Source organism: Eurytemora carolleeae, unplaced genomic scaffold, assembly GCF_000591075.1.
Source record: "Eurytemora carolleeae unplaced genomic scaffold, Eaff_2.0 scaffold2178, whole genome shotgun sequence".
Taxonomy (NCBI): domain Eukaryota; kingdom Metazoa; phylum Arthropoda; class Copepoda; order Calanoida; family Temoridae; genus Eurytemora; species Eurytemora carolleeae.
The window spans coordinates 2,081-23,259 of NW_019402096.1; the positions used below are offsets into that span (position 1 = coordinate 2,081).

The 21,179-nt window shown below is 31.6% G+C and overlaps 1 protein-coding gene across 1 annotated transcript in view; it reads right to left on the bottom strand.

Moving 5' to 3' along the window:
* Window positions 1-638: 638 nt before the first annotated feature.
* The window catches only part of LOC111717819 (toll-like receptor 6), a gene marked incomplete at both ends in the record, with an annotated part of 21,336 nt that continues 795 nt past the window's right edge, over window positions 639-21,179 (bottom strand). The window contains 16 exon segments of the mRNA XM_023493266.1: window positions 639-695; window positions 1,236-1,296; window positions 1,634-1,780; window positions 2,665-2,882; window positions 3,319-3,415; window positions 10,098-10,155; window positions 10,400-10,504; window positions 12,233-12,329; window positions 12,996-13,413; window positions 13,742-13,825; window positions 14,073-14,233; window positions 14,501-14,588; window positions 14,890-14,958; window positions 15,171-15,253; window positions 15,863-15,905; window positions 16,667-16,878. Coding sequence (XP_023349034.1) covers window positions 639-695; window positions 1,236-1,296; window positions 1,634-1,780; window positions 2,665-2,882; window positions 3,319-3,415; window positions 10,098-10,155; window positions 10,400-10,504; window positions 12,233-12,329; window positions 12,996-13,413; window positions 13,742-13,825; window positions 14,073-14,233; window positions 14,501-14,588; window positions 14,890-14,958; window positions 15,171-15,253; window positions 15,863-15,905; window positions 16,667-16,878 — 1,998 coding nt within the window.

Below are 21,179 nucleotides of genomic sequence, written 5' to 3' on the forward strand. Positions count from 1 at the left end.
AGACTTATAGTAAAAAATGCATGGGAACAAAGGATGTTTACAACCATGCAAAAAAAAGGGCAATTGATATTAAACACACCCGGATGGCTATATTCAAAGTGCAGATGCATAAAAAAGTCTTTGTTATGAAAACGTTTTAGACTTGACCTCATTTTCACAAGATTTAGGACTTCATTTCTTGGGTTTTTTTTCTTCAAATATATTTTGTTCAGAACTTTATTTCCTGAGACTTTATTGGCAGGCCCTATACTATTTTAGGAAAAAAAGTCCCAGGAATCCAAAACACAGGACTTTATTTCTAGTGACATTTTATTCCAAGGACTTGAGAAAATTCTGACTTTTTTCCAAAGTTTTTTTTCCAGGCTTTTTTCCGGAAACTTTTTTTGCCGAGACTTTCTTACATAGATTCACATTATACTGCCCTAAACTAAGCTGTTTGTACGTACTGCATTGATCTGCAGTACACTGACAAAAATAGTTTTTTTTTAGCGGAAAGTGATACATATATTGTATTTGTCTAGGGGTTCTATCTGAATTGAGGTTTTTTTGCAAAGATCCTTTTCTGAAATGGTTTTGCGGATTTCTTTATTACTATATGAGCAAAAAAGAGATTTGTCAAATTTTGGGCCGATTTTTACCTGCTTAATTAGATTCTCCGACAACACCAAAATAGTTCGCTTCGCGGAATCACACGCCTAAACAATTTAAAGAAATATAGTAAATGTAAATATATGTAATGTACATTGATTCTTGAACAGTGTACATTTTATAGTGAACAGTCTACAGTCGTTAGTGTTTAGCAAGGTTATAATGCAACGAAAGTTAATTGCAGTTGCGTATACTCTGCGTACATATTGAAACCAGTTCTCTCTGGGCGGAATTTGTAAACAAGAATAGATACATCAGTGATCGTTTAGTATCCCAGGAGGTTAAAGGCATTAAATTTTGATAAATTTAATAATTCACATAATAGTTTCCTATGACCAAAATATTTCATCGATTTTTTTATGTGAAAGATGGATCCCATGCCAGGCTTCGACATCCGTCTTGTGTTTACATTACCGCCCAGAGACAGTACACTGCAGTACAAAAGATACGTACACCTCTGAAATAACTTTCCTTATATTATAATCTTGCTTTTTAATGTTTAATGTATAGTTTACAGTATACAGTCATGTGTGTAGTGTACTGCAGTGTACGGTGTACAGCGGTTTTGCAAAAGATTGATAAATTACCTGTAAAATGGAATCAGCAACAAAATGAGTTGAGGAAACATCTCTGTGATATAAACACAATCTAAAAAATAGTTTATGACAAAGGAGTTGAGTTTTTGCCACAAACTCTGATTTTCTAATCACTATATCTTTAGAACCAAATGCTGCAGACCTTAGATATTTCAAACTATGAATTGTGTTAGATCAAATAATCTGAGTTTGAAATATCAAAGGTTTACAACATCGGGTTCTAAAGATATTGAGGTTTAAATATTTGATTTTGTTCCAAATACTCAATTCCTTTATCATTTCATGCATTAAAACAGAAATATGCAGTACATCATGCTATAGTTGTACAGAGTACTTTAGAATTATGTTAAAAGTATTTTAAGAGTAAAAAAGTACACTATATTTTGTACCTGAACTGGTTTGCCCCGAGCTCCAATTCGCTTGCCAACACCTGCTGTACGTACATGTCGTCTTCTACACTGTACACAACGAATCCATCGTACACTTTCTCTCCGTCCTCCCCCCGCTCTACACGCTGGAAGAACCGGATCCCATACCTGGACAGGTAAACAGGGTTAATATGCATTTACATTTTTATTTGTACAGTTACAATACATGTACTTTTTACAATTACAACAAAGTCCACAATTTAAAAAAGCTGTTGTGTAGTTTTGTGTTTATGAGTATTGCAAGCAGGTGCGTATTCAGGAATTTGTCAGGGGGGGCTCAGCACCCGTTGGGCCCTAAAGACCCCATGAAATCCATAGATTTCACTGGTCCAGGGCGGGATGAGCCCCCGTAGCCCCCTGAATAGTGAATACTCCTCTGATTGCAAGTAGTATTTGTAAAAAATATTCCTTAAAAAGAATGAAATGGATAGTGTAAAGTGTAAAGTGTAAAGTGTTGAGTTTGAATACGGTTACAGCTAATTCACTGCAATTTCTTGAGTTCGAATTTAATGGTTTTGAGCCGCGTCTTAAATTCGAAGAAAACTGGTTTCAATTGAGCGCCAGCTTAAATCTTGAAACATTGAATACAATTTCTAGTGGAACCAACCATATTTGAGCCGCGGCTCAAATTTAAGCTGCGGCTCAAATTCTTTAAATTCGGCCTTTGGAGACATATAAACAAATTTAGTTCTGCTTAGGCCAAGTTTACAGTCCTCCCAGAAACTGCAGTACATTTTGCATTTAAACAAAGATTTGGGGGTTACTGGTGTATTTTCTTTGCCTATAACATGACAAGATGGAAGTATGTTTGTTTTCTTGAGATCTTGAGATTAAAATAATTCAATTATAAGACAGAACACAACCACATTACATATACTAATCTAAACTACACACACCTACATATAGATAGATAGATAGATAGATAGATAGATAGATAGATAGATATATAGATAGATAGATAGATAGATAGAAATATGGATAGATCTATGTACCTGGAGTATAACCAGAGTTTAAACTGTGCTCTGTATAGTACAACTAGTAGAAGGAGAAGAAGAAGAAGAACTGCTGCTGCTCCTCCCGCTACAGCTGGAGCTAGAATACTACCCTGGACTACTCCTTCAGTAGCAACTAGTCCCCTCGCCTCTTCACATACCTCCAGGGTTAATAGGTCTATACTAGAGCTATCTGCAGTTGTACATCTTAGCTCACCCTGCAAAGAAAAGATATTCTTCACGTTTTGGTACTTTTCAGTTTTTTTTTGTATTTGTTATACATCCCTAAACTTGTAAGGGAGAAAAGAGATTTTCCATTTTTTTCCTTTTCAAATGTAGATTATCATTCAAGTTATGTTTCTTGATGTTTTTTGTTTCCATTCATAAAGGAAACCAATAATAGACTATTTTGTGCAAGACTGACAAATCGTTTTTCTTAGTTCTCCTACTGCAAAAAAATAAAGGATTTAAAATAAAGTTGTGCTTATAAAGATATTGAAAATTAGAATTTTTAGAGTAAAAAAGTATAAAAGGAAAAAAAGGTAAAAATTGAAATGATGTGAACGTCGCCAGCGAAATTAGAATAATAGAAAAAGAAATGGCGGGAAAGAAATGACTCAAAATCAAGATGGTGGAAAAGAAAATGCCGCTAACCTGGTCAATAACCTCAACAGCTGTTGACTGGATCCACCCTGTAAATCTGCGAAGAAATGAACATTCGCAACTCCAAAGATTGTCTGTAAGCCCAACACTAAATCCAAATCCAGTTCAATGACTTGATCTCAATAAGTAATTATCTTCTAAATGGGGTTACTTCAATCAAATTAATGATATTTAAGAAGTATATCTATGATAATTACTTAATTATTTTTTCTCTGAGCTTGGATAAACCCTGGGCAGATTATCAATTTAAAAAATTACTTTAAGCAAGAAAGGAACTGAATTCAACTGCCTCAAATCCTAATTTTCTCATCTTTATTTCTTTGGAATTTGCAGTTTGGATTTTTTAAACAATGAGTTCTGTCCGTTAGAAATATTAAAATGTTCAAAATTCTTTGTGCTTTTATATAATTTTCCCCCTATATTTTCCAATTGCTTGCTTCATTTCTAAAATAACCTCAAACTCCCCCTAATTTGAAGCTATGTTTAAGTTTCAAGAAACTAAATAAAAAACCTTAATGATGTTAAAACAGTCTAAGATGTTTATCACATTGACACTCCTTCCATTCTTTTTTATAATAATTTATTTAAAGAAAATCCACCCTTAAAAGTTTAACAACAAAAATTATACATTCAAGCTGTAAAGTTTAAAGCATAAGTGGCACTAAAAAATCTGATTGATTTGATGTACAGGACCGTCTTTTTACAGGCTGGTCGAGCAAGTTGTACAGTGTACATAGAGAAAACGGCAAAACGGCTGGGACGGTACATCAAATGAATCTTCCCTTTCTAATGAGTTTAATTAAGTTTTTATAGTTAATTTAGGGAAATAACAAAAATTATCCATTTTTGCCATTTTTTCCAAGTTTTCCTGTTGAATGGAAAAATTCTGAATTTCCTTTTCAAAATGGGTTTTCTTTTTTGGCGGAAAGTCTTTAAAATTATCGTATTTAAATGTTCAACTTGATAAATGATGTTGGAGTGGAAAGTGTAGGAAATATAGTGTTAAGTATTTACATACTGCAGTATTTTCTAAATATGAGGAGGGGGAAATTCAAGAAAGAAAATTTAGAACAAAGAAGATCGAAAGAATAACATGGAAAAAAATAAAATAAACTGATTTAAAAGATTAAAGTGTTTAAACATAGTTAATTTCCCCACAGTAAGATGAGTTCAATGATAAAACAAATTTGTTTATTTTCTTTTTCAAACTTTTGTTTTTTCTTTAATTAGAGAATCTTTCTTCAAATAAAAAAAAGAGAGACATTTATTATTTAAGAATTTCTTTTCTTTCCTTCTATACCTTATCTTTTTCATGATTTTCTTTTTATCCCCCCCCTAAACCAATACTAAAGAGTAAATTCATCTCTTGGGAGTTCATTAGTCTGGACTACAGATGTCATTTCTTTCACTAATTATTCTATTCTATTTATTCTTATTCTAATTCTATTCTATTCTATTATTTTTATTCTTATCCTATTCTATTCTATTCTATTCTATTCTATTCTATTCTATTCTATTCTATTTATTCTTATTCTAATTCTATTCTATTCTATTATTTTTTTTCTTCTTCTATTCGATTTCTTTTATTCTTATTCAATTCTATTTTATTTATAACTATTTTTATTCCATTCTTTACATTTTATTCTTATTCTATTCTATTCTAAACAATTTGTTTTTAATTTATTCTATTTTAAACATTTTATTCTTATTGTATTCTATTATATTCCTTTCATTCTTATTCTATTCTATTCTATTCCTTTTATTCTTAATATATTCTATTCTATTCCTTTAATTTTTTTTCTGTTGTATTCTTTTTATTGTATTCTTATTATATTGAATTCTATTCGATTCCTTTTATTCTTATTCTATTGTATTCTAAACCTTTTATTCTTATTCTATTCTATATCATTCCTTTTATTCTTATTCTATTCTATTCTAAAGCTTTTGAATCTTATTCTATTATACCTGTTATTTTTATTATATTTTATACCTATCAAGTATACTTTTTTATTCTTTTTAATTTCTTTTGTTTTGGATCTTTTTCTAAGTGTTTTTCTAGTATACTATTTTTATTCTTTTTAATTTTTTTGTTTTAAATCTTATTCTCAGTAATTTTTCCTATTTTTTTTATTCTATTTTGTTTTTATTCTTTTTTCTTGAATTTTGTTCTATTTCGTCCTATTCACATTAATCACCAATTTAATTATTTTCCAAAGGAATTAAGTCTTTGCCACAAACTCACTAATTTTCTAATCCCTATTTCTTTACAAATTGAAGGTGTACACCTTTGATATTTCAAACTTAAAATATTTAATCAGAATTCATAGTTTGAAATATCTAAGCTCTACGACAATGTGTTGCACAGATATAGGGATTGGAAAATCAGAGTTTGTGACAAAGACTGAATTCCTTTGTGTTGCATCTCACATGACCCAGGGGAAGGTTTATAGAATTCAAAAATTTCCCTTAACAATTTGAATTCTCAAAAGTCATGAAAAAAGTCGATTAAAGATCAACAATTAAAAGTTCAAATCAAAATTGGACGCGAAGCACCCTGGAATTCTATTAAGTTAATTTTTGGGAAACCCCCTTTCTTTATTTCAGAAGTTAAATGTAAAAAAAAAATCAGACTTTCTTTATTCGCAAGATTTAGTTTTAGTAACTTAGCCAGGATAGGGTTGGTTAGAAAGGGAGGGGGAAGAAGGAAGGGGGGGAGAAGGGAGAGGGATGAGGGAAGTGGTTGAAAGGAAGGGCAGTTGTTTTACAATCTCTAAACTACTTTTCTTTTTGTGTTTCCAAGAAGTCTACTTCAGGCCAAAGGGAGGTTTAAAAATTAAAAATGTTTTTATTTCTAAACATGTATTTTTTATTTAACATAGTGCCAACAAACTTTTAAATAGTATTGGATCAAAAAACATTATATTTTTTATAAATTTCTTTGTATTTTACTTATGTATGTATGTCTATTGTACAGGGATACGTTTTACTACAAAGATAAAAGAAACTGAATAATTAGATTTGTTGGAAAGTAAATTGAAAATGAAAAATAGAGGAAACAGTTTTCTGTTTGTTTTTATTTTACTCTGCAGTAGTTCATTTAGAATCCATAGAGAATAGAATATAGAAGAGTAAAAATAGTAAATTATATTCTTATTTTACTCTGCAGTAGTTCATTTAGAATCCATAGAGAATAGAATATACAAGAGTTAAAATATTAAACTATACTCTCATATTATTCTGCAGTAGTTCATTTAGAATCCACAGAGAATCAAATATATAAGAGTAAAATAGTAAATTATATTCTTATTTTATTCTGCAGTAGTTCATTTAGAATCCATAGAGAATAGATTATAGAAGAGTAAAAATATTAAACTTTATTCTTACTTTAATCTGCAGTAGTTCATTTAGAATCCATAGAGAATAGAATATAGAAGAGTAAACTTGAAAACGACGATATCTTCCAAATTATTGATCAGATAAAGGTTTAATGGATACTATTTAAGTAAAGGGTCCTTTGAAAATACGATGATTGTCCCTTTAAGATAAAATTATTTACGCCAGCTATGCAACATTTCCCGCTCTTTGTCTGAAGCTGTTATATTCGGTTATTGCTGAAAAGTTTGAGAAAACCGGTTTTAATTAAACTAGTAAACATAAACACAAATAGAAACTAGGGGGAGGAGGTGGGGGGGGGTGGTTAAGTAATTAGAAACTCTAATTCAATTATCTGTCAGAAAAATCTGGAGTTGAGAAAAGAAAATACAAAAGTAAAATTGCTGAAAGCGGTGAAATCGCTGAACAATGTACGTACACTTACACTTATGTACAGTGAACATTGGGCAGAAAAACTGTTAGAATCAAGTTTCATTTTAAATAGTCCATTGCTCATTAAACACATAATTTTCGCAGTGTACACAGACCCATTTTATTATGTCAATTTTCATGCTACTTAAAACAAAAGTTGCTTTCCGCCTACTCTGTGATATCTTCTTATTAATATATGATTTTTTTTTATCAAAAAAGGCTACTGGAAGAAAATAAGAATATGGTTGGCTAACCATGATTCTTATGGATGGTTGGACTCCTTGATATATTAGAAGATGGTTAGGAATAGATAGACAGATAGATAGATAGATAGATAGATAGATAGATAGATAGATAGATAGATAGAAGCTAGGATGGGAAATGATATTTGGTGTTTAAATATTTATCGTATTTAACTTTGAGCAAAGTTTAGAGTTTTATCATTTTGCACCATCTTTCATTCCAGCTGTACTTTGTACATTGTCATGTACATATACAATATACATGTACTGTAGGTACATTAGATATAACGGGCGCATTGTAAATACAGTACTTTAAAATCTCTTAAAACGGGAATAAGGCCTAATTATTCAGATTTTACATATTTTTGATGAAAACTTCAAATCTTAGAAGTTTACTAGCTTGGGAACCCAGCGCTGCCAAGGTTACTAAAATTTACTCCCGACGTTTACTTGCACTTGAACGATTTTACCGGGAAACCAAATTTTCGCTATAAAAGTCGACCCACTCAATTTAGAATCTAAAAACCGAGCTAAGAACATTCCCGTGGACCTCACAAGTTCCCCAATCAAAATTTGAGGCAAATCGGTCCAGGGGTTTCTGAGTTATGATCGGACAAACAAATTAATAACTCTCTTAATTCATATAACCTGTAATCTGGGTTTTAGTTTTTTAATACCATTTCTACCAAAAGATACATATATTTAATGTATAACAAATACATATAAATATATATATTATAGATATATGTATAATGTATAATATATATTTAATCTAAAATATATTTCTAGAATGACCACCGCACAACAAACTCAGGATAAAAAAGAAGAAGAATATTATTTTGCGCGACCATAACACCCCCAATTTTTATTTACATCCATGGGTTTAAGAAATATTTTTTGTGTGTTCATTTAAGATAAAAAGCTAGCTTCTCAGCAAACAAAAAATAGATGAATTTTTAACTAAAAATAAATGAATATTGGTTTGGTGTGATCCAATCATACATTATAAGAAGTAGAATATGATATTTCATTATTTGAACTTTAATCAAAGGTTGGAATATAAATATTTTCTTGTCTTTTGTTTTTACATTAACTATATAAGAAGTTGTAATCTCTGTTTGTCCGTCTGTTTTTTTATCCCATCATAACTCAGGAACCCCTAAACCGAATTGTATTTAATTTTGATTGGGGAATTTGGGAGAACCGTGGGAATGTTCTTAGGTTGGTTTTAAAAATCTAGAGTGGGTCGACTTTAATACCGAAAATTTAGTTTCACGGTAAAATTGTTTAAGTGCGGGTAAACGGCGGGAGTAATGTTTAGTAACCATGACAGAGCACGGTTCCCAAGCTAGTTTTCTGATTAATCGGAGACAGATTTTAGAACCTTTTAATTCTGACAGTTTCCTACTTTGTCTCTCCAGCATAAATCTTTAAGTCACTTTTATAGAAACCACAATTTAAAAAAGGTTTAAAGGTTTCCGTTGTGAATCGGACATGCCATATTTCAAGTCCAGAGCAAATGTTATATAAGTTTTTGTTTTATTTCTAATAATCTAATTCTTCGAGTTTCTGTTAATTCTAATTAAATAATTCGCTAAAGATTGTAGAATTCTAATATCTAATCAATCGACCAGGATAAAATGAGGAAAGAAGAACTGAGCAATAAACTTTAGAATTGTTGATATCGAGATTAACGCTTGATCTTCTCTTTTTGTTAATCTTAAGATTACTTTTGTCTTTGATTTGTATCTAGGAAATTCAATCAATCAGAGTTCCGTATGCAGAATCCTGAACAGCCAACACAAGCCGGGAAAGGAATGAGTTTTTACCACAAACTCAAATTTTCTAATCTCTATATTTTTGCAACTTGATAATTTAACTCTTTGTTATTTCAAAATTAGATTAATTGATCTAACAGAATTCAAAGTTTGAAGTATCTAAGGTCTACGACATTTGGTTGCAAAGAAATAGGGATAAAAAAATGAGAGTTTGTGGCAAAGAGTCAATCCCTTTTAAATTTTGCTCACTTTTTCATGAAAGAACACTGATTGGTCGGAATCCGGTGAGGAAAGTGGATTAAACAGATATCAAAAGTGTGCACAGTGAATATTCAGATAAAGTGATTGGTATTTACGGTATCTAATTCCAAAGTTTTTAGCCTAATCAGATTGCATCCAAGAAAATGTAAACATAAATTCAATTATTACCAGTAAAAATTAACTTATATAAATCAAGTTTAGTTTCCAGACAAAGCTGAGTTCCCCAGCTATTGCTTTATATTCTCTTTAATTTCCACTAGTTCTATACCTGGCAAAGTGTTCCTCAAAGAAGGAAAATAAATTCAATTTTGGAACAATTTGAAATGGTTTCCTTCGTGTTTATAATTCAATCCTTCTTGTTTATAATTCAATACCTGGAAAAATTTAATATTCTGACTGCACCAGAAATAGTAAAGGACACTTCTTTAACTACTCAGAATTTCTAAAGTCAAAGGCTTTTCGCAAGTCCAAAATTAGAAACCTTTTCTATTTACCCTCCCTTCCACCTCCCCTCATTCTCCTCTCCCCTCACCCTACCCTCAATCTTTCCTCCCCCTCCCCTCATTATCCCCTTCCCTCACCCTGCCCTCTGGTTTGAACTAGTAACTGGTTTGAACTAGTTTGAATTAGTTTGAACTAGTTTGAACTGGTTTGAACTAGTCTGAACTGGTTTGAACTGGCTTGCCTGAGTAAAAACTGGTTTTGTGCTAAAGACCAGACAGTATACTCAGATATGCGGTTTCCTACAAACAAATTAAAACTAAAATATTTGAGATTTTCATTGAAAGGGAGTGACCACGCCACTTTGTGATGTTAAAGTGACAACACAGTATTGTAAAATAAGAAATTATGATTCACAAAAATGTGTCTCTTATGAGGAAAAGTAAAAGTACAGTACAAGTGTACATGCAGGTTTCTTTTCAAATATTGCGTACACTCCCTTTAAAGTCTTGCAAATTTTCGTTAGAAAAATAATAGTTAGCTTACCTTGAAGATTTAAAATTTGAAGATTTTTCAGAACAATAAATGTTATATTGTTAATAGTACTAATCAGGTTATTCTGCAGATACAGCTCACGTAGGTTTACCAGTCCTGTAAACATACAAATAAAGAAAATACAGATACAGTTCATATAGGTTTAATATTCCTGTAAACATAAAAATATAGTTGATATAGATACAGTTCATGTAGGTAAAGCATTCATGTAAACATACAAATATAGTTAATAAATATACAGTTCATGTAGGTTTAACATTCCTGTAAAAAATACAAATATAGTAATAAATATACAGTTCATGTAGGTTTAACATTTCTGTAAGCATACAGATATAGTAAATATAGATCCAGTTCATGTAGGTATAGCATTCATGAAAACATACAAATATAGTTAATAAATATACAGTTCATGTAGGTTTAACATTCCTGTAAAAAATACAAATATAGTTAATAAATGTAGGTTTAACATTTCTGTAAGCATACAAATATAGTAAATATAGATCCAGTTCATGTAGGTATAGCATTCATGAAAACATACAAATATAGTTAATAAATATATAGTTCATGTAGGTTTAACATTTCTGTAAGCATACAAATATAGTAAATATAGATCCAGTTCATGTAGGTTTACCACTTGACGTACATACAAATATAGGCCGCCTGATTTATGGACCTTTACCCGTCCCGACCCCCTCTGGACTTGGTGGTGGAATAGATAGTGTATCTTCTATATATTTATAATATAATTACTGTTTGTATCTACCAGTGTCTCTGTTTGCTGAACATTAGATTACGATAAGAAAACTTTTCCTTTAACCCTCTAAATGTAATTAAGAAAAGTTTGATCTTATTACTTTCTAATCCTTACCCCCTTCCCCCCTTCCCAATTCAATCATTCCCCCCCTCCCTCCGCTTTCCCTCTATCTGGTATTTTCCTAGTCCTGTAGCTTTTCCATCTACTTCTATTTCCATCTTTTTCCATTTAGTCTTCTATTTATAAAAACATGATTTTGTTTGTCAAGACGATTCAATATTTTTCTTATCAAATATAAGAAAACTTAATAATGTAAAAATACAACTTTCTATAACATATAAAATAAAAATGATCAAATTTGAAGAATAAAGTTCAAAATTCTCTCGATTTGTCTCAATCGTATTCGTATATACCTGGTACATATATAAACAAGCAAAAACATCGAATTTATTATTGAATGGTCCACAAGAGGCAAAAAGTGACTCCTCAGAAAAAGAATAAGAATTGAACCGCTTTATCTAAAATCACGTAGAATTTCTTTTGCCGGATATTTGAATTTTGGCGCATTTCTGAGTTTGATGGTTTTGCGGAAAGCCCCTGGATTTGCTTTGTGCAAAATAAATGCAAATATTGAGATATTTTCAGTCCAATACATTTATCAAAAGTGTGGGGGAAAAAATTTTCAGAAATCGTTTTTTAAAAAAGGTTTGTACATTTTAAGTATACAATACAAATGCAATAATTATGATTATTTAGATTTTAAGTATCATTAAATTTGCATTTTGCAATTTCGTTGAGCGATGATTTTCTGAATGAATAATATCCCCTGGGGTGTTTAAAGTTCAACAATTGAATTAGAATTGAGATTAAAGTTAGAAATTATATTAATTTATTAATTTCAACGTGAGAGAACTACCTCCTGCCCCACCTTTTCTAGGGTCATTTCCCTGTTTTCTATAGAAATCCACGAGTTATTTTTAAAAAACCGCAATCAATACTTCTTCAAACTTTCAACGAATTTTCATAAAATAACTCTTTAATTGAAGATCCATTTAATTTCCTGAACTGACCTTGAAATTCGTCTCCTTGAAACTTCTGTATTCTATTTGAATGTAGGTCCAGAAACTGCATAGAGGGCAAACCATTGAACGTATTATTCTCCAACACCTGAATATCAAAATTTTCATTATTTAATTTAGAAAAGAGATTTAATTCTTTTTATACTTAAAAGGACTGTAAGCATAATTTTAAGAGACCCTGACAAAAGATGGCAATGTCTGTTTGACAACGGTGTCCGTTTGTAAGCATTACCTGATCTAGTATTAGAAGATATTCTAAAATTTTAAAAACTAATTATTTTCTTTTGGAAATTCTCTACAAAAGTGACTTGTGCATTTCCGTTGCAGAAAAACGTATAAAAGTTTTTAGAATTAAACACTATTAGACCTAAAAAAACTAAAATGTCTTCCACATTTTTGATCAGATAAAGGTTGCAAGTGTACTGTTGTGAATCGGGCATTGCCAGCTGTACATGAAGGGTCACTTGAAATTACGCTGACAGTCCTATTATAGTTCAGAGTTCTAGGACAATAAAAGAATAGAATATATTGCCGAGTAAGGAATATAACAATACCAAAGAAAACTTTTCAAAAAGAAAAATATAAGAGTCTTCCCCCTTTGTATTCCGGAAGAAGTATTTAGTTAAATTGACAGGGTGGTCTCCGACCATATTTGACACAATAACTGTCAGAAGAGAGATCAAAGTTTAACCCTATTTCCAGAACCGGAACCAGAATTAGAATTTAAAACGAATTCTCGGCGGACATATTTTACCTCGATATTTGAATTGTTGAGATAAAGGGTTCGCAGATTTTTCCGTCCAATAAAAGTATGACTTTTCAGCTTGAGAAGGTTGTTACCATCCAACAACAACTCTGTTGCATCCATGGGTAATTTGACGGGTAAATCCGTGAAATTCGAGGACGAACATTCTACAATATTGGTGTTCCAGGTCGCATCGTGGTAACAGGAGCAGCCGACAGGACAAGCCATCTCACAGTCGCATGCATCATAGTCGCAGCAGTGACAAAGGGCAAAGCAATGTGTTTGATAGGGACAAAGAAACTGAGAAGGCGTAGCGTCTACTAATGGCGCGAAAGTCAGTTGTCTCGAGTATGGAAGACGACAGTAGATACTTTCTAAATCTGCAATTTTTGGTAAATTGTTCATCGTCTGTTTCTTGTTAATTGTCCTAAATAGATAAAAATATGTAAGTCAAAAATAAAGTTTAAATTTTTTTTTCTTATTTCTCAGTTTGCTGTTAGTTAAAAGTTATTGTAAAGATTTCTACTAACTTTTCTACTTCTAACAATTGAAGGGGAAAATAACTAATCCCTTCTGTAGAACACGGACCATAAAAACTTAAATTGGATAAAGAAGACCAGAAATATATAATTGAACATACAGAATTTTATATAACTATTTTGGTCAAGAGAAGAATACAACCTATTTTTACACCATCAAGTCAATTTTAAATCTTTGATAAAAAAGTTTACCGGGATAAAAAAAAATGTTATTACCTGAACCAGAGCATATGACAGTTACATTGAAGAGGGTTTCCACCAAAAAGAAAACTAGGATCGGAACTCAGTTCCGGGCTTATCCTTCATTATTTTACCAGTAATCATTTAACTCTTTACAAACAGAGTGATTTCTCCTGAATGTAATACTTTAGCGGGATGTTTTAAGACCATTAACTTTTTGGAAATAGGTAAATAACATCTTGCTTTGAGAGCGTGTTGTAAAAAAAACGTGTTGTGACAAAATCTTTATTTTACATTAAACTTTGTATAGCATTGTAAAAAGGATAATTGTTGTTTAAAAAAAAACGAAGTTTAAATACTGGCATCCCTGATAGAGTTTCTGTCAATACTGGACATCTTGTTGACAGTAAGGTCGACCTTCTTGAGGCTGTGCTTCTCGTAGAAGGTGTAGGGGGCCAGCTCCTCCAGCTCGTTGTCGTTGAGTAGAACCGTCTCAACACTGTTCGGTAGATTGACAGGGGCCAGGATCTAAGTACAGGTTAAATAAAACAAATACAAGAATAAATAAAATAGGAAGACGACTTTTAGGCTCAAGTTGTGACTTTAAATAGTCAACTGAACATAAGACATAACAATTGTGCAATGTAAACAGACCTATTTTACTTCATAAGTGATATAATGAAGGTTATTAGTAAAAAAAGAAATTAACATCATGTATTTTTGATTTAACAATTTTAACATGAAAAAAGTTTTTACACCAAAATATATTTTTTAACCAAAACTATTTTTGTTCACCTTAAGTTTGTTGAACCCTGCGTCTAAATGTTTAATCTGTATTCCAGATTCAAGACCAAAATAGTTCTCTAGGCTACTCAATTCATTTCTTAACCATTCAAGGCTAAATTTAGGAAACAAAAGGAACAAAAAGAACTGCTCGAAATAAAAAGGTTTTAAGTTCAAAACGTTATTTTTACTGGTTTTGGGGTTGATCAAATGTTCATTAAAAAAGTTTAACTCAACAATTTTTAAATTCAAATTGTTTTTAGTCAAAAAAAAAAAAAAAAGGGTATCGAGTTTCCAAAAAAAAAGTTGCCTGTATAGCGTATATATCAAATATCTGGGATTCAAAATTTGCAAAAATGATTTTGTTGTCCGTCAAAATATTAATTTAGTTTGTTTGTTTCCTATGAAGATCAAGCCAGCTGACGCTACGAGGAAGCATAGCATAATCAAACTCTCCCAACCGGTTATCACTAAAAATAAAATTGTTATTCTAGGTCCAATAAAAAGCGGGGGGGGGGGGCAACGAAAGAGGGGGGGAGAAACTGGATTAAAAAGAAAAAATTGAGTTTTTTTGCTTTTAAAAATAAATGAGTATTATCATGGGTTTAATTTTTACAAGGGGAAATCAGAAGGGGGGGGGGGGAAAGGTTCTGGCCAACTCCCTTGATTTAATTTGTTGTACCTGATATTAAGCCAGGTAAGGTTTGGTAGATCTTGGAAAAGGTTTTCCATTCTTTTCAATCTGTTTCCATCCAACCTTACTGCCTACTCGTACAAATCATTCTTTATCATGTAAAGTGTACAGTACAGTGTACAGTAGTGTTTAGTTTTGTATTATAATAATGTACAGTGTAAAGTGTGCAGTGTAAAGCGTACAGTGTAAAGTGTATATATTACATAGTGTAGTGTACAGTGTAAAGTAGTGTTTAGTTTTGTATTATAATAATGCAAAGTGTAAAGCGTAAAGTGTAAAGTGTATATATTATATAGTGCACAGTGTACAGTGTACTGTATAAAGTGTAAAGTGTAAAGTGTACAGTGTAAAGTGTAAAGCGTACAGTGTAAAGTGTATATATTATATTGTGTACAGTGTTCAGTGTACAGTGTACAGTATACTGTGTAAAGTGTAAAGTGTAAAGTGTACAGTGTAAAGTGTACAATGTACAGTGTACAGTGTACAGTATACAGTACAGTATACAGTGTAAAAAGTACAGTGTGAAGTTTAAAGTGTAATAAAACATTTAAAATTTTAAAGTTAAGCAACAAGTTTTTTTATTCTGTAGACAACTTAAGATTTAATACGTAGTGGTTTGCTATGTAAAATGTACATAGTGTGTGAAGAAACAGTAAGAATAAAATTTAAAGAAAAGTTTCCTTAAGTAAGGTATTCTCACTAAAAGCACCGCGTTCCACATCTCTGAAAAATGTTGATTCAATTAATTAATTAATTAAATAATTAAATAAATCAAAGTTAAAGTAATTAATAAGATAAAAAGATAATTATATCGTTTAAGCTAATTGCTCAGCTATATCTGGGCAAATCATTAAGCTTGGAAAATAACAGGACAAAAATAAATACTTAGTTAGTTGGATAGATAGATAGATAGATAGATAGATATATAGATAGATAGATAGATACAAAATACATTTGACTTTTTTATATAAATGTGCGATCAGCCAGAATATTTAACTAAAAGATATGACATATGTGGGAACATATCTTAATTTAAATTTTTCGCGCCATTTAACCTAATTTTGGAAAACTTCAAATTTTAAATATAAGATTAATCCGGAGATGAAACATTACAATTCTTATCTATCTATTCATCTACATCTATATATCTATCTATCTATCTATCTATCTATCTATCTATCTATCTATCTATCTATCTATCTATCTATCTATCTATCTATCTATCTATCTATCTATCTATCTATCTATCTATCTATCTATCTATCTATCTATCTATCTATCTATCTATCTATCTATCTATCTATCTATCTATCTATCTATCTATCTATCTATCTATCTATCTATCTATCTATCTATCTATCTATCAATCATAAATTAATAGATTTTAATAATATCACCTATTACATCCGTATTAAATATATGCATCATAAAGAATTACCAAAAAAATGTCAATTAGAAAAAAAATATCATTTAATTAATTTCACCTGATTTTATTATTTGATAGATCCAGGATCTGAAGAGAGAGAAGATGAACTAGTTGATCAACTCCCACACTCTCAACCTCATTCCAACCCAGGTTCAACCTCCACAGTGAGGGCAGGGGAAGGACAGCCTCCTTTTGCCCCAGGCTCTTGATCTGGTTGTGGCTGAGGTCCAGGGACTGTAGGGAGGTTAGGGACTTCAAGGACAAGGGGACCTAAAACATTACAGGGACTGTATTCGTAAGTTCAAGTGACCCTCTATGCTCAGATGACAGTACCCGATTCTAAGCCCTTGAACCCTTTATCTGATAAACTATAATGATGATATTGTCGTTTTTCTAGGTTTAAAAGTGGTTGAGTGTGACAATTCCAATTATATGCTTTTCTGCAGTAGAAATGCGCAAGTCACTTTTATGGAGAAAGCTCAATTAAAAATAAATAGTTTTTAAAATACGAACACATACAGGGCTCAAACATTTACATACAGGGCTCAAACATTTACATACAGGGCTCAAACATTTACATACAGGGCTCAAACATTTACATACAGGGCTCAAACATTTATATACAGGGCTCAAACTTCAAATTGGCGCACTCTCACAAAAAAAGTAAAACCAACATATAATCCGTAGAGTTTCTTTGAACGGAAATTTTTGCTCGTCGCAAATTCTAATTTTTGAAGCCCTATATTTTTAAAAACTGTTATGGTTTGTGCTTCAAACTTTGATCTAGTAGAATTCAATGATAGTAACTTGAAAAGATTCAACGATTTAAAAATTAGATTTTGTGGCGAGTAATCAGTTTCTTTCATACAATTTGATTTCTATTTTTTTTAAGTTTTCCAATTTGAGCAAACAACATTAATATCTTGTGACTTGTGCAGCTCCTGCTGGAATTATGTAAAAATACAGATTCTGTCTGATTAGAAATTAATTATTAACATTTTTTTTTCTTTTTTAATTATAAAAGATTACTCAGGATATTTTAATTAGAAAAGATCACTCAGGATTTTCCAATTATAAAAGATCGCTCAGGATCTCTTAATTATAAAAGATCGCTCGGGATTTTTCTAATAAAAGATCGCTCAGGATATTTTAATTATAAAAGATCGGGTGGGGTGGGTAACCTGTTTAGAATCAAATTCTGCCCATTTATTTAAAAGTTCTGTGCTCAGGATTATTATTTTCCAACTTGTCGCTGTGTTATTGTAATATGTTTTCATATTAACGACAGTTTAATGATAGTTGAGAACAAACTTTTTATTCCAACAATCAATTTGTGTTCGTATTGATAATAACATATCTAAACAAACAGGGATATATATATTCCCCCCCCCCAAAAAAAAATTATTTAATTATATTCCTCAAAATGTATTTACCCCCCCCCCACTAGAGTAACTATTAATTTCCCCTAAAATTTAAAAGTGACTCTTGTAATTTTTTAAATAATAATGGTGCAACAATTTTTTGGGGGAAAAATTGCTTTTTGTTTGTTTGTTTACAATCCCAGAAACCGGTTTCGAAGTCCGGAAATTTGACAAGACGTAGTTTTTGCTTTCATCAAGGCTATGTGATGGCAGTACACGTGACAACAATTGATGTTACATTATCATTTATCTTAAAAATTGTATTTTCCTGTAAAGAAAATGTAACAGAGGAATAAAAAAAATTTTGTGTCAGTGTTTCAACTTAATGGTTTGAAGTTTTGAAAACAAGAAAACTTTTTTGGGCAGGAGATTTCCATTTCCCTTCTTAGATGTTCCATTACCTTTAGTAAACCTTGGCCTTGCATGCCTTTAATATCCTTTCAACCTTCCCCATATATTAGAGCATCTACCTCCTCTATTATTGCCCTTTTTCTTGCTGGCCCCTCCTAATTTTGTGTTTCCTTCATCTGAAGTGCCCCCCTTATGCCCCCCCGGAATACGGGCTCCTCCAACCTTAGCTTGTCCCCCCCCCCTTAGCTGTCCCCCACCGCAAAATCTCCTTTTATTTGCGGAGAAAAGTAATCAAAGTTATATATACGTTAGATATAATCGAATAGGAACTATATATACGTTAGATATAATCGAATAGAAACTACTTTTACAATTGCCAAGGGGTTTATCCGTGCACTTTCTTTATTTGAATTAAACCTGATATTTTCAACAGTTTTTTCTTTTTCTTTCGTGAATACTTCTTGAGATTACTTCTTGGCTTTCTTTCATTATTTTTCATGTGAATTTCTTTTTACATTTCTCCTTTTTTCTAGTTTCTATTAAATTTTTAAATTTTTTGTTGTTTTTTAAGGATTAATAAATTCATTTATTTATTGTCACATCCTGCATCACCCTGTTGCAGGGTTACTCACAAAGGATGAGACTGTGAAGACGACTTGAAACTCTTTAAATATGACGATTCCAGTTTTGAATTAAGTCGTTTGCCTTGAGTGTGGTCTATAAATGTCTTATTAAATGATTTGGCAAAGAAAAAAACAAGGTTTATAGTTGTAAGCAATCATAAATATACCACCCCCAAGGTTATAATGCAAGGAAAGTTAATTGCAGTTGCGTATACTCTGCGTACATATTGAAACCGGTTCTCTCTGGGCGGAATTTGTAAACAAGAATAGATACATCAGTGTTCGTTTCATATCCGAGGAGGTTAAAAGCATTGAATTTTGATAATTTTGATAATACACATAATAGTTTCCTATGACCAGACTATTTCATTGATTTTTTTTTTGGTAAAGTCTTGTGTTTCCATTACCTCACAGAGACAGTACACTGTTGTACAAAAGATGCGTACACCTCTGAAATAACTTTCCTTGCATTATTACCTTGTAACACCCTAAATTAAGCTTTCGTTTACGTACTGCAGTGATATGCAGTACACTGGCCGAATTAATAGTTGGTTTTAGAGGAGAGTGATAAGAAAACAGGCAGTAATTCATTATTTTCGTCTTTGAAGTCTCAACCTTTGTGGTTAACCCTGGTTAACCCTGGTTAACCCTGATGTTATCAAAACATTTCTTTTTAATCCTTTGTGGTTAACTCTGATGTTATCAAAACATTTCTCTTTAATCCTTTGTGGTTAACTCTGATGTTATCAAAACATTTCTTTTTAGTCCTTTGTGGTTAACCCTGATGTTATCAAAACATTTCTCTTTAATCCTTTGTGGTTAACCCTGTTATCAAAACATTTCTTTTTAATCCTTTGTGGTTAACCCTGATGTTATCAAAACATTTCTTTTTAATCCTTCGTAACAAAGAATACTTTATTTGACCCCTATCTTTAAAATATAGACAATAGACATTTAAAGCATCTAATTAATCTTACAATAATACGAACTAGGCGAAACTAACAATACTAATCATTACAACCCTCCCTCCCCCCACCCTCCATAATTCAATTCTGTATATACATTAACCACTGTAAGGTAGTCCTTGTGTAGAAAGTATAGTGCTTGAAAAGACTTGAATGGCTTGACAATGACAATTCGCATTTATTGGCACTGCAGGTTTTAGTCCTGTAATCTGTGTACTTCATGCAGGTATTTTACACGACATAATGGAAAGACATTACAGTAGTACAAAATCAAAAATATTACTGTTTATATAACTTCTTCAAAAATTACGTCCCATTATGGATCCTAATTTTATACCCCTTTATTTCATGTCAAATTTGACATCTCTCTTTTTGAAATGTTAATTTGTTTAACAGCCTGTACAAGTATATTTAAATATATTTTTGATATGTTCCCTCGCTCTCTCCTCTCAATGTATTCACAATCAAAATCAATGAAGACTGGGAACGGGGAACATGTACAAAATGTTTTTATATTTTTTTGAAATCAATCTATTAATTTGTGTTTTAAAAATGAAAAGTTTTACATTTTAAAAATTCATAAAATGAGTATTTTTTACTGCTGTATACTTGATTAATCAACTACGCAGGGTGTATGTACAGTACTAGTAGTGTAGCAAAGAAATGGAAATGGGAAAAGAAAAACAAAAATAATAAGAAAGTAGAATGAAGAAATGGTTTATTAGAAAAAAGAAAAATATGCCAAAAACTCTGATGTTTCAATCACTATATCTTTGTAACCCAATGTTGTAGACATTTGATATTTGACTCAAAGAAGTTCGTAGTAAGATTTCAATTCTACTGGAGACCACCGGAGGGATTTTATTTTCACTGGAGGGGTTTCAAAAAATGCTTTTTACAATTTAAAACTTTACGCAGGGTGATTTACATTCCACTGGAGGGATTCAGATGTCCTTCCTGGCGGGTTATAATTCCACTGGAGGGATACAGATATCCTTCCCGGGGTGTTATAATTCCACTGGAGGGATTCAGTTATCCTTCCTGGGGGTTTATAACTCCACTGGAGGGATTCAGATATCCTTCCTGGGAGTTTATAACTTCACTGGAGGGATTCAGATATCCTTCCTAGGGGCTTATAACTCCACTGGAGGGATTCAGATATCCTTCCTAGGGGTTTATAATTCCACTGGAGGGATTCAGATATCCTTCCT